Source organism: Myotis davidii, unplaced genomic scaffold (assembly GCF_000327345.1).
Source record: "Myotis davidii unplaced genomic scaffold, ASM32734v1 scaffold93, whole genome shotgun sequence".
Classification (NCBI taxonomy): domain Eukaryota; kingdom Metazoa; phylum Chordata; class Mammalia; order Chiroptera; family Vespertilionidae; genus Myotis; species Myotis davidii.
This window is the reverse complement of record NW_006292095.1, coordinates 10,330,362-10,347,221: the sequence shown is the minus strand read 5'-3', so window position 1 is coordinate 10,347,221 and position 16,860 is coordinate 10,330,362. Positions and strand designations below refer to the sequence as shown.

Genomic DNA, 16,860 nt, shown 5'->3' with positions numbered 1-16,860 from the left:
AAGCAGGCAGGGCTGAGGGACACTCCCCCCCCACACACACCAAGTGCACGAATTTCGTGCACCGGGCCCCTAGTTATTAATAACGAACTACAATGTTTGCTAATGACTGATTACTAGAATCATGTTGCATTCATTTCCCTTCCATGCCTTCTGCTCGGTGCACCGTTTCTCTCCACTAATACTAGCAGTGGATTGCCATTTCATTAGTTTTGGACTGACTTGTTTGGTATGCGCAACAGGAAATATTTTGCTTTTGGAGACTAAGAAAAATAGGTTTATTTGCGTTACGCTTATTAATTGGTGCAGTTATTCAGTGTCTGGTAAGTTAATGTTCAAGAAAAAATATTAATTTTTATTAAAATGTTCTATTATTTTATGTCAACGATTACTCATTTATTTCAGTCATTTGCATTTAGCATGTCTCTATCAAAATAAACTACGTTTCTATGAAAATTGAAGCTTTTGGTTTTTTTGTGGCCCACATAAACTTAAACCGTGTTTATTTGGCCCATGTTAGCCTTTGAGTTTGACATGCTTGATGTAAATTATAGATTGGCTCTTTTTTAAAAAAAAAGATTATTATTGTCCATTTTCAAACTGAAAGCAATTTCTGATGAGAAAAATTAGTTTATTAAGATGAATAAGGGTTAAGCTTATAATGTACATGAAATTTATTTCAAAAAACCCTTCTTCAATGGAGAACATCTGGATCTTTATTGAAAGTACTTTTATTCAGGGTTTATAGATGAAATCCTTGAGCTTACGATTCCCAAGGGAAATTCTTATTTTAGAAACAGAAAACACAACTTATCAAAATAGTGTTGATAAAACAATAAAGACAAAATACAATTTTGTAACTCTAGAAAAGCTTAAATAATGGTTTCACTTAAAGAGGGAAAGACTATATACTTTTCCTAAAAGAATCAACTTACAAAGTATACTCATTTTATTTAAGATTGATAATTAAAAAAATAATTTCATACAAAAACCAAAAAATTTTGTGAAAATAATTTTTAGGTGGGACAAATATTATGATGAACAATAACACATATCTGGTAAGTGTGGGGATAAAAATTAGAGATTTTTTTCATGTAGATTAATATGCACATTTCCCCCCCAAAACAATTTATTTATTCTCTCATCCTTTCATAAAATTAGAATTAATTTTTCTTTTGATTAACATAAAAATATTACCGCAGAAATAAAGATACTCTAAAATATTCCTAGACCTACTTTCTAGGACTATAGGTCTTTTTTTTTTTTATTAAAGAAAACCTGGAATTATTTTGTAGCACATTTATTACTTGCCAGTTTAATAAAATGAAATGCTGTAAAGTCACTTGCAAAAATGGCATGAGGCTGTGATTTAGTAAAAACTGCATTTCTTCAAGATAGTCCTGGAGGTGCACGCCCAGTGTTCATATGGCCTCTGTTCTCTAAACTTCATTTTCTAATGTTAGGAGTTAGATATGATTTAATAACTATCTGAGGCAAAATTACTGTACCTTACACTCTTTACATAACAAAGATCCATTGCAGAATGAGAATGATATTTCAATTGTTGGGCCCACTAGGTTAGATTGATAGGTTTGATCATCTATTTGAGATCAATGATTGTTGCTTGAGGAGCTTTAACAGATTTGCTTTGATCTTTTCTTTTCAAATTGATGGCCACTCATGGTTTAGGCAAAATACCAAGGAAAGAATGAACATTTGCAGGCTGCCTTCATACTGAATTTATCTCTGGCTTAGGAGAAACACCGCTGTGTCTCCATGAGGATAACAGCTTCACTTGTCCCGATGCTGTGTGATTCTTAGTGCAGGTGCTAAAATTAAAAATGCAGTAAGACCACTGCATGGGTTTATGCCATTGTTTGTCCTGGAAAGTTCCAATTTTATTTTGTTTCCTTATTTTCATATAGGTGGAGTGGAAATTTACTTTAGTTATCAGCATACACGACTAACCTTTGCGTTGTCATTTGACTTGCAATAAAAATTTGAAGGCATACTTGCAAATGTTACCTCATGGCTCAGCCAGATGATAAAACATGATTAATAAAGTACTAAATAAACAAATGCTCTCTAATGGCACATTTTTGGTCTCTTCAACTTACATATTTTTCAGGTCTGAGAGACCTAGTTTTTATAGATCTGATCGAAACTTGAATTGAGAAGCCAGGCCAACTGGAATTAAACTCCCAAAGATACCACAAATTTGGGGGGCACAAATTAAATAACAAAATAAATACATGGTAAGATCAAATTTTGATCCATATGAGGGCCCAGTAGAACTAATCTGCTTTCTGAAAAAGAAATAGGAATCCAAAGTAATATTACACACATATAAACCAGTTTATTAGATTGTCAGTGATACTTTGAGACATATTCAAGTTATTTTATTTTACTTCATATAAACAGAGGAAGGGAAGAAAGTTTAAACTTCAAGCTTTGTTCAGCATGTGTGCAGTTAGCATCCACAAAAGCACCATTGGATATGGAAGAATTAGCACCACAGAATTTTAGGACCTAACTGTTAACATGCATCACTGAAAAACTCGGGACATGAAAACACAAAGAAGTACGTGGTATGGTCCATTATAAACAATACAAGGCAATTTATGATTTGCTTTCATACAGTACAATACAATCACCAATCGATGAGAACCTGTTAGGTACAATACAGGACAAAAAACACTTTGTACCCTGTTAACACTAAAGCAGTTACAGATTTAAAAACATGTTTCTTATGAGAGGCAGGGGACTGAAATGATCACTCCTCCTCAATTTTTAAGTTCAGAGTTATATAGTTACATGATCTCTTAAGAAAGTATTTTCAAATTTATGTCTCTCTACCACAATGTTGGCAAATGTTGTTTTTTAAACCGAAACACTTGATAAATTTTAAAAAAACAAAATAAAACAAAAACCTGATAAGAGTCAAGAAGTACTCCAGCATGGTCGAAGATATTCCACTAAGATCAGTTTGAAAAGGATGCCAATGGTGTTGACATTTGTCTTCCCTTCCGTGGAGGAATGTCAAGTGCAGAAGCCTGGCGTTCGCGTTGAACTTCAGTTCATTTCTCTCACTCAGTGTCTTTATTCTGAAGTGTAACATAAGAGACATTCCTTATTCCTCAACTGTCTTTGTAGTGTTATAGGGCTGTTCCTTAGGCTGGATTTGACAACAGTGAAAAGGGTTGATATTCTCTCTGGATTTAGGGTAAATTGTGAGCTAAAGAAAAAATATTAATTTAAATTTAGCATATGTGAAGTTTTAAAGGGAGTTTCACTATTTTCACAGTACAAACCCCATAATGAATATCACTGAAAACCTTTCTGTTAGAAAGCATGTAACAAACCCTCAATTTTAAGTTGGGTCTAGGCCAATTTTGGCATATTAGAAGATTACTGTATAAGAAATGTGCAATAAGAATAGATAGGTACAGGTATATTCAGATCTCAATGCACTGATGCCAAGGAAAATATATTTTCAGTCACCAAGAGAAGAATATATCCTGAAGCATCCATGCAGACACATGAGTCAATCATGTGTCTGCCCAACTTTTAATTCTGGAATAGTGATAACAGGGTCATGTAGGAAAAAGTACTCCATTACAGTATGGCAGCAATTTTATATTATATATTTTAACAGCAAAACATTTTTGAAAATAGATTCAGCACTATATGGTAAGTTTACAATTCACCATTTCTATACTTGTAATACATGCATTTATTTGTTTTCCAAGTTTTCTTAAAAAAAAAAAAACACCCCACTAGGACCAACATCTCTCAGTACAACAATCTAACATTAAACAAAACCTTCTAAGAAAAATATTTAGCATCACAGAATTTGAGAAAACTCAGTTACTCAGCATCACAAAATACTCAATAGATGTACATTTGAGATTGTTCATGCCATGACATAACACACCTTTGGGTTAATATATCTTATTATAAAAAGAAACAAAAGAAAGAATTGGCATGGAATTTATCTTTAGCCTGTCCTTGGTTAGAGAAGACTGACCTCTAATAAACTTGACTCCTTTCCACAATGACAACTGTTTCCATGAAGCAGCATTAATATTTAATAAAACTTCTTAAACTAGTGATGGAAAGAATGACCACCACAGAGAAAAAATTAAAGATAAGTAAAATTATAGACAAATAGTTTTTTTCTTAAATGAACTGCTCCCAAACAAGAAAGAAAGCAAGGTTTGTTCACTTTGAAGTGTTCTTCTGTTGAAAAACATTCTTGGAGGAAAGCTAGCCTATCCTTATAAATGTCAGGAAGATGTAAGGTTTCACTTGAGAAAAAAAGTTAAAAAGAAATTATGTGTTGCTTTTCTGTTGAATCAAATCCATTATATAAATGAACTAGTAATTTTTTGAAGAGAAAACAGCTACCCACAGCAATACTATTTTCAATTTGATGATTCGCCAGGCATGGCTGACTTGAGCATAAAAGAAACAGAACTGATTTCTTAATGTTTTAGGGTTACGTTAAAATAACCTCAAATAAAACAAAATCGAATTTTGACAGGCCAGCTTACTAGTTTTGATTACCTTCATATTAGACCAACATTTCAATACAAGATAGTACCAATTAAAAATAGGATTTAAAAAACAAAAGCTGTCTAAAATTGTTCAATGAAAAAGCCTTAAAAGTTAACATCGTAATCTCAAATGATTGTAAGACTTAGAGTAACAGTTTTGCCACTATCACATCACTTTTGTTACTCGAGTTTTATTTCTGTATGGTTCATTGGTTATATTATATAATACTATTTTCTGATAAGTTAAAGTTTGACTTACTACATTACATAAGAAGCTTTAGAAAGACACATAAGTAGGATACATTTATAAAAGGATAAATAATATTTTATGGTACTTTAGACGAACTCTATACAGATAAATATGTAGTTCAAGGTCATAAAGTGCCTTCATTTCCAGGTAATTAACTTTTCACTAAAATATTTTAAGGCTTTATAATATCAGAAGCTTGATAATATATGGGTTTTGTAATTAATTAGCATTCTTTTGTAATCCTTATTTCATTTAATCTTTTAATCCATTTTAGGTAATTTTTTAATAATTAGGAGCTTAAAAAGATAAAATTTGAATTGTATATTCTGAATTCATTTTGAGAGGAAAGGAAAAGATGTGTAATTTCTAAATGCTGTAATTTGTACACAAGACTCACATATTAAAAAGAAAAGACTCACATGTTGCTTCTGAACAATCCAGCTTATATCATAATATATAGCAGCCAATAACCCTCAAAAATTCAACAGAACATTTAATCCCATGGCAAACAGGGCCATCATTTCATTCATGTATATCTTCTGTTGTCTTTACACTTAAAATGATTGTGCAGCCTCAAATAAAAAAGACTATAAAAAATCTAAAACGAATTCTTCAAATACAAGCACAATAAATATATTTTATTGCAACAGCTTGTGTAAAATCTGTATTGATGCTAACATCTAATGTTGAAGCATTTCTATGCTTCTACCCCCCATGAGCGTGTCACAGTAAAATACTGGTCCCCCCACAGAAGTATGTGTAAGAGCCATAATCATACAGAATTCTCTTCTTATCAACTCTTTATGGAGGATATGAGGGTATTTAAGCACAGTTGTGTACATAGTTGTTCTGGCAGCTTCAGATTTTAAGATAAATTACAATTTTATGGACATCAACTTAATTAATTGGTTATGATCAATAAAAACTAATTAAAATGTTTGAATATTATATTTCAGGAACGTAGTAACGTGAGGCACATGATTAAATAGCCATGATACTTAAAATGCTTTGCTAATTACCATCAGATTAATTTAAAATGTTCCTTAAATGAAAGGGTTTTGAGGTTAGGGTGAAGGAGGAAAGTTCAAACTCACTGCAAAGAATGGTTTAAATGAAATGTCCCACATAATTAGAAAAAGAGGAACTGCCAGTAGGAAAAAAAGTGCTAGTCGTAAAATCGGTTTTGGTTTTGAATTTAAAGCCTAGTACAGGCAATTCCTGGGAATTAAAACAATTTTAAATGGCATAAACTTTTCTAATTGCACATTCCTTTACCAAAGTGCCACAAGTTACTTTTTTTTTTTAACGCACACAATGCTACTTTTCAAAATATAAGTACATATAAAGTTTTACCTTTTTCATAATAGTATAGTACAGTTTCACAAACTTGGCACAAATATAACCAGGACGGACGACGCATTTTAACTTCCTAAATACAGTATAGTGTATTTAAAAAAATAACTGTTAGAACCTTGGTCATGATGAGATTCAAATCCAAGTCTAGCCAAACCATTGCCATAAAATCTAAAAACATCACAAGAGTTTATTTGGGTAAGTTTTAGTAATGCTCTGCCATGCAATGCACAGACATATGTTTTTTTAACATATTGGTTTACTTATCCTTTTTTAATCTGACTACTTATTATACTTACTCTCTTTAATCACTGAAGCTATAATGCATGTAATAACTGAGTTTTGAGAACAGTATTAAACACTGAGGTTTCTAGCCTTAATTGCTCATTCCTACGAAGCATATGAATGTTTGATGCATTGGCTATTCATTTTTATGCTTCTGTCTCTATTCTAAATAGAAGAACTAAATGGAAAGGTATAGAACTAATGTAATAACAAAATGACATTAGAAACCAAAGCACCAATATATAGAACAAATAAAATAATAAACAAGTGCGTGAACGTTTTTCATATTAATAAACTTGTTAAGTCAGGGGAAGACAATAAAAACTAAGATCTCTTTACCAAGTAATAATTATATTACTATATATTTAGAAACTAAGTGGCATGCATATAAAGTTAAATTTTAAACATTTTTTTAACATTTTTTGTTGTTGTTTGAGTGTGATGAAGTTAAACTAGAGATATGTGTCATTATAATCTGAGACCCCCCTCCTCCAATCATATTCTTTTTTTTTATTATTATTGATTTTTTACAGAGAGGAAGGGAGATGGATAGAGTGTTAGAAACATCGATGAGAGAGAAACATCGATCAGCTGCCTCTTGCACACCCCTTACTGGGGATGTGCCCGCAACCAAGGTACATGCCCTTGACCGGAATCGAACCCGGGACCCTTGAGTCCGCAGGCCGACGCTCTATCCACTGAGCCAAACTGGTTATGGCCAATCATATTCTATAGAGGAAAGAGAGAATATAAGATCATGATTCTCAATGACACGCCACCTGTCTTTCATTATGCCACAGGCTAAACATTGTGGTGTAAGTACCTCATTTGATGAGGGTGAAAATGCTGGTAAAAATGTAAAAGTGCTAATGTTAAAATTAGGAATAGTTCATCATCATGGAACATTAAATGACTATCAAAAGAGAACCCTTTCCTTTTTCAATAGTTGGAAATCTCAATCTTGGGTATAAAGAATGATTGCATAAAAGCATATAAAAGAAATACCCAATTCTATAAATTCTTCATCTTCTGAAGATGAAAAATGGCATATAAATTGGTATCTTAGTCCTATGAGAGAATTAACAAAAATTAAAAACATAAGTAAAAATCAAAAGGGGTCAGACATGATAAACCATTGATAACAACTCCTCCCAAACCCAGGATACTGATAGGCGAATCACAGAAATTTTAGATATTCATTCTATATGACTTAACATACCTTCTTATAGTTTCTGAGTATTAGAAAAAAATTCCTTGTTGGTACGTTATGGTCTTGGATAGTGGCAGCATTTAAAAATTGTTAGAGAACTACTTCAAATAAACATTGAAATGCAGACTCTTAATAGATGCTGTAGACATGTGGAAACTACACACTACATATGATACGCCAACCTGAGTTAGCTCATGTAATACCCAAAATAATATAAGATTCCGCAATCTCTCTTGCTAATACACAGATATTTTCTTGACTTTGCAAAAGGTAGGCAATTGTATTTACCTAATTTAGTTTTTCCCTGGTCGTAGTCCTATAGTGATGACATAAATACTGAACAACCCTATGAGAATCATTCATTCCTACGATAGCATTTAATCTTGTTTTCTATTATTCAGCTCTTTTACAGCATTTTTCATTTCCAAAATGCCCTGCAATTAATTATAATAGTTATTTCTCATTGTATTGCTATAAGGAAGGCAAAGTTAATAAATTGCTTGTGCAGTGGTGGAGCTACACAGGGTTTTAAAAGATCATATGTATGTTCTCTGCCCTGTAGGCAGGTATCTAGCATTGCCCTATGCTATGAATCTATACCACATGCTCCCTGGGGCCAAAGACTAGATCTTGTTGCCTGCTGTATATCCAGACCTAACAGAGTGCTTAACTCATGCTGTATGCAAAATAAATATGTTGATTTAATAAAGGAGAAATGGGATTGAGAAAACAGAACAAAGAATCTCAACATACTTGCCCCTCACTACCACCCCCCGACAATGGAAAAGCTGTGCTTGCAAACTCTTGTTTCTCCATGACAACAGAGTAGGTAGTCTTACTCATTTTACACGATAGGGCAGTGTTACTCACTCTTAAATCATGATGGCAAAGCCCATATGGTGTGTGCCCGCCAGAGTACCAATGATATGATTGACTGTTCCTACAACTATTTCTAAAATTTAGGACTACCTTTCCTAATATCACATGATCTCATTTATTTGTGGAATCTAATGAACAAAATAAATTGACCAACAAAATAAGACCCGAAGCAGGAAGGCATGGAACAGACTGACATACCTTGATGTGGGGTGAGGGGGAAAGGAAGAGATAAACCAAAGAGCTTATATACTTATACGCATAGCCCATGGACACTGGCAATAAGGTGGTGAAGACCTGGGGATGTGAGAAGGGGCTTGGAGGAGGGAGGAATCGGGGGAGAAAATGGGAGATATCTGTAATACTATCAACAATAAAAAATATATTAAAAATAAATGAACTAAAAGTTGTGCTTCTGCATATGATAAGCTATACTTTTCTTAAGCTAACTCAGGCATAAAGAATCAAAGAAATAATTCTCACAGCTTCAATCACAACACAAATATGGAGAATGTCAGAAGGGAATGAAAAGACAGTTACACATATATAGCAAAAGGAATTGGGAACTAGTGGCTCTTAAATTTCTTGGAAATTAGTGCAGAAAAGGTGGGATTCTTGTAAAGATAGTGATTTTGGTGACTAGGTGAATGCTGAGGTTAAACCAGATCCTGTCAAGTCTCTCTGAATTCTAAAATTCTATACTGTGCTAATTGGTTCCTCCTCTGATAAGATGGGAATCTGTACAGTATTCAAAGTTTATTTTATTTTTAACAATAATTAAACTAAAAATGTTTAATGTTTTAGAACTTTTGAACAGTTGTTCACAGTTGTGAATATTAAAAATTACCTTTAAACCATTACTTCTTCTTTTACAACAATGCCATGTAAAGCCTTTTAAATCCTGAATACATCTGCTTAAATTACATCAATATAATGTGGATATTAGCATACTTTATATTGCCAGCAAAATTAGTAGCTTGGAGTTTGCTCCTACTCCTATTACTTTATATGAATGTGTGCCCTAAAGAATAGGCCTTACATTCAAGGCCTCATTTCCAATTTCAAAGAGGGGAAGGGAACATTATCCTGTATAATAAAAGGGCGACATGCAAATAGACCGAATGGCAGAACAACTGAACAACCAATCAAAGTGTAATATGCTAATGATATGCTAAGGCTGCTCAACTGCTTGCTATGACGTTCACTGACCACCAGGGGGCAGATGCTCTAACCAGTAGTTTAGCTTGCTGCTGGGGTCCAGCTGATCAAGATGGGCTGGACATGCCCTGGAGCCCTTCCGTGGTCCCTTCCCAGCCCTATAGTGCACAATGGGGTCTCTCAGCCTGGCCTGCGCCCTCTCACAATCTAGGACTCCTCAGGGGATGTCAGAGAGCCGGGTTCAGCCCGATCCCACAGGCCACTCTTCTTGGGAGGGCACCAGATGCAGGGCTAATGGCTCGGGACTGATCGGGACTGATCGGGCAGGCACAGTGGGGCCGGGATGAGCGGGAGTGGCAGGTAGGAGCTGCAGGCAGGGTTGGACTGTGGGTTTCGGACCGATCCCTGCAGGCCACCCAGAGGGACCCCACCTGTGCATGAATTTGTGCACCGGGTCTCTAGTTTCTTATAAAAATTAGAGTTCTGGTTTTAAACATATCAGTAGAAAAACAATAGCTATGCTATTAAGTTTGAATCTCTAACTTAAATTGCTACTAGTATACATGTTAATAAAAACAGGACAATTAACTAGAACATTTTAACTGAGAAGCAACACAAACATTATTAATTCCAAAACTAGGAAGCAAACATCTAATTTTTATTAGCCAGAACCACAAATACATAGTAGAAAAGATGACTTACTATCGGCTTTAATTTATGGTAAGGAAGGACTTTTCAAAACCCTTCAAGCAGCATGTACTCACTGGAAATCAGGCCCATACCCTTCTGACACTAAACGGGCATCATTACTCATACTCAGATGGGAACAAGGACCATGGTCTCATTTTTCCACATGGCAACAAACATTATTGGCAGTTAATTAAAATTAATTGCTACAACTAAAATGATGATATATCGCTTAGAGAATTCCTGCATATTGCTCAAAAGTAGTTAATCATCTTTATAGTTTAGAACATACATCCTTGAAGTTTAGAATGGTAGTACTGCAAGACCTCCTACAGACTAAATTATAGTAATGAGATTCTCTTGGTAATTCAAATGTAACTGCCTTTTTGTAAGAAATAAGACTTAGGATAAATTCTACACTAAAGCAGCTCACATTAAAGGGATGTTTCGATGCAGCTGCCCAGCATCTCTGTTTTTAATAGAGTAATTTAGAGTTTCCAAAAACAGTACCTCTTGATGCATATAGCATTAAGGTGGGAGAGTTCTTTGAGTGTTAGGAGTACTATCACTAAATATTAAATTAGAGGTTATTTTGCTCCCTCCATTATGACTACAGGTTTGCTGCCATGATTTTAATAGTGGTATGTGTCAATATATTCAGTAAAGATCTGCTTGTTTCTTGCCTGTTTTAAAAAAAATGTCGGCCATAAAAAGGTACTATGTACTGATATACTGAACAACGTGGATGATCTTGAAACTATTAGGCTGAGTGAAAAAAGCAAAATACAAAAAGTACATGTTAATTTATACGAAATTCCAGAATAGACAAAACAAACTAACCCGTGGCAACAGAAATAAGAGCAGTGATTGCTTTTGGAAGGCAGGATGGGGGGGCTGTGGGAGTGTTGATTGGGAAGGGGATCATGGGAATTTTCTGGGGTGAGAAAAATGTTCTCTATTGATATTCATCGAACTCACCGAATGGTATATTAAAATCGGAGTATTTCACTTTACGTAAATGATACCTTAATAAAAATGTTAAAACGTACTACTGCTAAACACAATATTGTTGCTGAAGCATCAGAGGTTGAACAGCATTTTTCTTTTTTGCATTTCAAAACTTCTCTCTGCACACTATCCCCGTGAGAGCAACACATCCTAGAATGGGACCCATGACTAATAGTGTACAGAAGACAGGGAATTTATAGCAGGTACTGAACCAAAACAGGCTTTTGTTACTGAAGAAAAAAGAAGACAAATTCTTTTATGGATCATACTAACTGTATCGGTCCTAAGGAGGGACCTAAAACATCTTATGTTTAAAAGGTACCTTAGGATAGGAAAGGTTTTTGCAGTCAAATTTGTTACTTGAAAATACTAGTTTCTAAAGCCATAAAAATCAATAAAAACTTGGTTCAAATGCTACTTAAAAGTGATCATGGCTCTATGGCCTTCATTCTTTTCCTCTGTAAAATCAGCCTGAGCACCTTTCTCAGGCAAAATGGTTAGCAGTGTTCTAGCCATTGCGCAATCATTTTGATATTATTGCAAAATATGAAAGAGGATCTGATGGAGAAGAGTGGATAATTTTACTTTATAGTCGAGGATAGAAAAAAATATGTAATTTACTTTATTGAGTATCAATGACATTTAGAAGAGCAAATTTTTGGTATTTGCCACAGACATAATTCCAAATCAGAAGAAACTTTCTTTCTTTCTTTCTTTCTGTTCTCCAAAGTATGGCAAGGAGACTAATTAACTTAAAACATGTAGGTGGGACGGAAACAAGATTTTACCTTATGCTGCTTGGTGCATAATCAAATATATATATATATGTTATATCACATTTTAAAACCATTTTGAATACCAGTAATTGGGCCTAATATATGATTACCTCACCATTTCAAATCCAAGGTGCCACGTGTTCATCAGCTTTAAAGAGGTTACATGCAAAATCAAAATATCTCATGAGTTCCCAATCTCCTATAGAAATAACCTTGTAACACTATCTGACAATTCCAGAAATAAAAAAGTAAAAAATAGTCTATTGGTCTGAGAAGAAAATAGTAATATCCTGAAATGACAAGTATTCATGGGCAAAATTAAAACTGCAATCAAGTCAGATAATTATTTCTGCAATTTATTTCTTTGTGTAATTCTAATTCAAACCCACCAAAGGTTCATGCTGTCTTGAATCCACATTTCATACAAAAACATTTAAAATATATAATTTTACTATTAATCATCATCTCCACCCGAGATTAGAGGGGAAAAGAAAAAAAAAAAGGAAGCAATTTCCCTAGCATAATGCCTGACCTATGGGAGGAAACTCAATAACTATTTGTTGAATAAATGAATGAATGCTTTCATTTCCCTCAAATTGCCATCTCCTACCTCACATATTGGCTCCTTACTGCATATTAAAAATTCAGTATGATTGCAAAGAAAAAGCGCAGGCACAGCCTTAATTAGCTAAAAACGGGCAAAAAAAAAAAAAAAAAAAAAAAAAAAAAAAGGCATTGCTCTGAAACCCTTAACCCACAGGTCATTATTGCTGCTACTGCTATTGTGACATAAAAATCACTTAAACATAAATTGACACAACTGTAAAACAATAAATTGGTACAAGATAACCTATATTTTTAGCTATGAAATTTTTCTTTTAAAAACTCAATTAATGACATTAAAGGACATCATTTGCTTCTCTAGAGTGAACAATAAAAACTTAGGTAATTAATAGGATGGTTAGCTGTGTGATGGTTCATGTATACAATTTTCTAAATAACATTTTTTAAAAATATATTTTATTGATTTTTTTTACAGAGAAGAAGGGAGAAGGATAGAGAGCTAGAAACATCAATGAGAGAGAGATCGACCAGCTGCCTCCTACACGCCCCCCAGTGGGGATGTGCCCGCAACCAAGGTACATGCCCTTGACCGGAATCGAACCTGGGACCCTTGAGTCCACAGGCCGATGCTCTATCCACTGAGCCAAACCGGTTCGGCTAAATAACATTTTTGTTTAAAGGCTACCCTGCAATGTAGGTGCCAGGACAAGACCTAGGTCAATAGGACAGGAAGGAATTTATCATATTTTAGTCATTAGGATTGAGTCCTGTAAGGCTCACTAGGGTAGAAACCCCAGGCAGTAAGACTAAATGATAGAGAGGGATCAAAGACTTAATGATTTCAAGTGAAGAGGCTGAATCTAGGTAAGTGGTATTTCTGTACACCAAATACCAATATAATGACTTGATATGCCTTCTGCCAGGGCTAAACCCGATCGTTGACTGCAGAATTGAGCCTAGAGATGTGACAAAAACAAGAAAATACATAGAATACATTTAAAAAGAAACTATTTAAATTATCTATAAAACATGTGTTTAATTGTACCAAATTGATTTTTGAAATTTATCATTTAAAATTTCTATAGTGTTATTATGAAGGTTTCAATGAGTGGTGGGCTCTCTAGAAACCTTGGCATTTGATTATGTCACTAAATGATCTCAGTAAGTCATATAACCTGCCTGGCCCTGCTTTCTCCATCTGTTAAGTGAGGTTAGTGATATTGAACTAAACTAACCTAACTCAGTATTTTCATCAGAATGAGATGCAATATGTAAAAGAATTTTGAAAAATATATGAAATTACATATAAACTAGAGGCCCAGTGCACATAATTTGTACACTGGGGGGGAGGGGTGTCCCTCAGCCCAGCCTGAGCCCTCTCTCAGTCTGGGAGCCCTTGAGGGATGTCCAACTGACAACTTAAGCCTGCTCCCTGTCAGTCAGACATTCTTAGCACGCTGTGGAGGTGGGAGAGGCTCCTGACACCGCTGCTGCACTAGCCAGCCATGAGCCCGGCTTCTGGCTGATCGGCTCTCCCCCTGTGGGAGTGCTCTGACCACCAGGAAGCAGCTCCTGCATTGAGCATCTGCCTCTGGTGGTCAGTGCGCATCATAGCGACCAGTTGTTCTGGCATTGGGTCGACTTGCATATTAGCCTTTTATTATATAGGATTATTATAATTTAAAATTCCATATTCTCTCCCCCTCCATATTCTTTTTACATTTAACTTAATTAGAAAATATTTCAGAATTAATGGCCAGTTATGGAAAAATCTTTAGGACAAATGAATCTTTTATACCAGTAAGTAATTGAGTTTATCCATTATTGGCTCTTCATTGCAATGTATCTACAGTGAAAATTATTATGATTTCTGTTTTACAATCATGGTAGAATCAGGCTTATTTCATTTGGTTAAGACGTTGGTGAAATATTCGTAGTTGAAAACACTGATGGAGTTTTGTAAAACACATATGGACAGAAAAGGAGTTTGTGAAGATATTTTATGTGTGATCAGAGTGAACTAAATGAAAGTAAGAATGAATATAAAAGTCTAGGGAAGGGAGGGCAAATATGTGATATTAACTGTCCCTACTCCTTGCATTCCTCATCCTCTCCCCAACTCAGTTCCCCATGCTCACACAGAAATCACAGCAACCTTTTATGATGAGCCTGCATGGGGCTTCACAATCATCTCCAACCTAGAGCTCAGGAAGTCATCACAGCTTGAATAGAGTAGGCACACAGATGAAACAGATTATTATTTTCACCCTAGGACATCAAAAGAGATTTGGCATGGAGAAGACAGAATCATTGTTTAAAATAGTATCACTGTAGTTCTCTAAATTTGCATCAATGAAATATATTTTGAGCAGTATAAGAGAATATAGATAATTACTCATATTTAAAGGATAAATTGTTCAAGGTAAAATAACATGCAGCATTTTATAATAGATAGCGTCAAACACACTTCTCATATACACCAACACACTGCCTGACACGTGGCAGATAATCAGATTAATATCTGTTGAATAAAAAGATGACAGTTTGATTAAGCTACAACAGCTGCTTTGAATCAAATAATTTCGGACAAGGCACACTTAAAGCTAATGGCAGTGGAATATTCTTATTTTGTAAATTATTGTAATTCTATTCCTCAGCATAGGGCCCGGTACAGAGTAACCACGGAGTAAAATGGAACAGGATCATTTATCTATAAAGTAAGGGAAAGGATATTTTTGAAGTAAAATTCAGGATGTGCAATAAACAAAAGATCCCATATCCTACCACACCCTAATTTGCGAGTCATTCTTTGAAATAAAGTGACATAGTTATTTCTTATCAAGTTTAAAAATTATCACTTTCATTCCCACTTGTCACCATTTTGATGTGTCTGTTAAGTACTGTGATCCCAAAGAAACAAGATTTCTAAGGCAAAATGAGAACAGGAACAGTGGTTTTTAGGTAAAGAGAGATTATTTCAGTCATGAGCACAGTGCTAGGTATTGAGAGGAACATAAAAGAGGAAGAAACAGTCTCTGAGTTTAAGCTTAAATTCAAGTTAAGATGATAGGAATTTATATGGGAAACTAAGCTTAACATTTTAAATATATTTAATCAAGTTTTAGACTTGATTAAGATGTCTTAAAAACATCCTTTGGAACTGGAAGAATGGCTTATTTAAAGCTTTGTGTACGGGGCCAAAAAAGAGATTAAAAAAAAAATTAAGTGGCAGGGTCAAGAGGGTTCTGAGCAACTTAAAGCAACAGTGCGCGGAAACACTTTGGGGAAGCAGCCATTACGGAATCTGAAGGATGCCAAGAAGGAACGGATGGTCAATAAACGCCAGACGGAACAAAGAGGATGTGGAGGAAAACGAGAGAAGGCCACAGAAGGAAGTCAAAGGTAACTTTAGGTTTCCCTGACTCCAGGGATACAGAAAGTGAAAGGGTTCTTAGGGATCATCTGTTCTGATCCAATCCCGCAATTGCTGGATAAGCAAGTTGGGTTCCACGGAGGTTGACTGACTCGCTCCAAGCCCAGCTGGAAAGCACTGAGCCAGGGCTTCTCCCTCCACAGCATCGCAGCGCCCCTACCTCTGTACCACACGGCTGTGTGCCAGGAGGGCAGAGGTGAGATTCTTTAAATGCCATGGATGCTTGAAATAATAGTCCAAATAATACACAACTAGAATTGTTTTGGTTTTATTAATTATAGGACACATATAGCAAGTAATTTAGCATTCACATTGACTTTATAGTTATTGTGTAACAAAATTATTAAAACTAAGTTGTTACTTAGAATTAAATTATTGAAAATCTAAGTTAAGAATCAAGTTTTGTGTTTACCTAAAATATTTTCCACATAAAATATTAAAAAATTTCCACCAAATATAATGTAGATTTTCTGTAATACGTCTCAACTCAGAAGCAAATCACCTTAATGGAAGGTATTGCTTGAATCCCAGCTTGGTATGTTATTAAATTTAATGTTTGGGTCTTTTTTTTTTTTCAAAAAGAGTCAAACAATAAATGGTGATTAACAAACCAAATTGCACATAGTTACCTAATGACCCAAAGGATCCCTTAAATAGGAATAGTTTAATAATACTTGAAGAAGAAGAATGCAAACTACTTTAGTCAT

The 16,860-nt window shown here is 34.7% G+C and overlaps 1 protein-coding gene across 1 annotated transcript in view; it reads right to left on the bottom strand.

Moving 5' to 3' along the window:
* Positions 1 to 2,328: 2,328 nt before the first annotated feature.
* The window catches only part of PURG (purine-rich element binding protein G), a gene marked incomplete at its 5' end in the record, with an annotated part of 32,465 nt that continues 17,933 nt past the window's right edge, over positions 2,329 to 16,860 (bottom strand). Inside the window, one exon of the mRNA XM_006765612.2 lies at positions 2,329 to 3,232. Coding sequence (XP_006765675.1) covers positions 3,128 to 3,232 — 105 coding nt within the window. The remainder of the gene's footprint in view (positions 3,233 to 16,860) is intronic.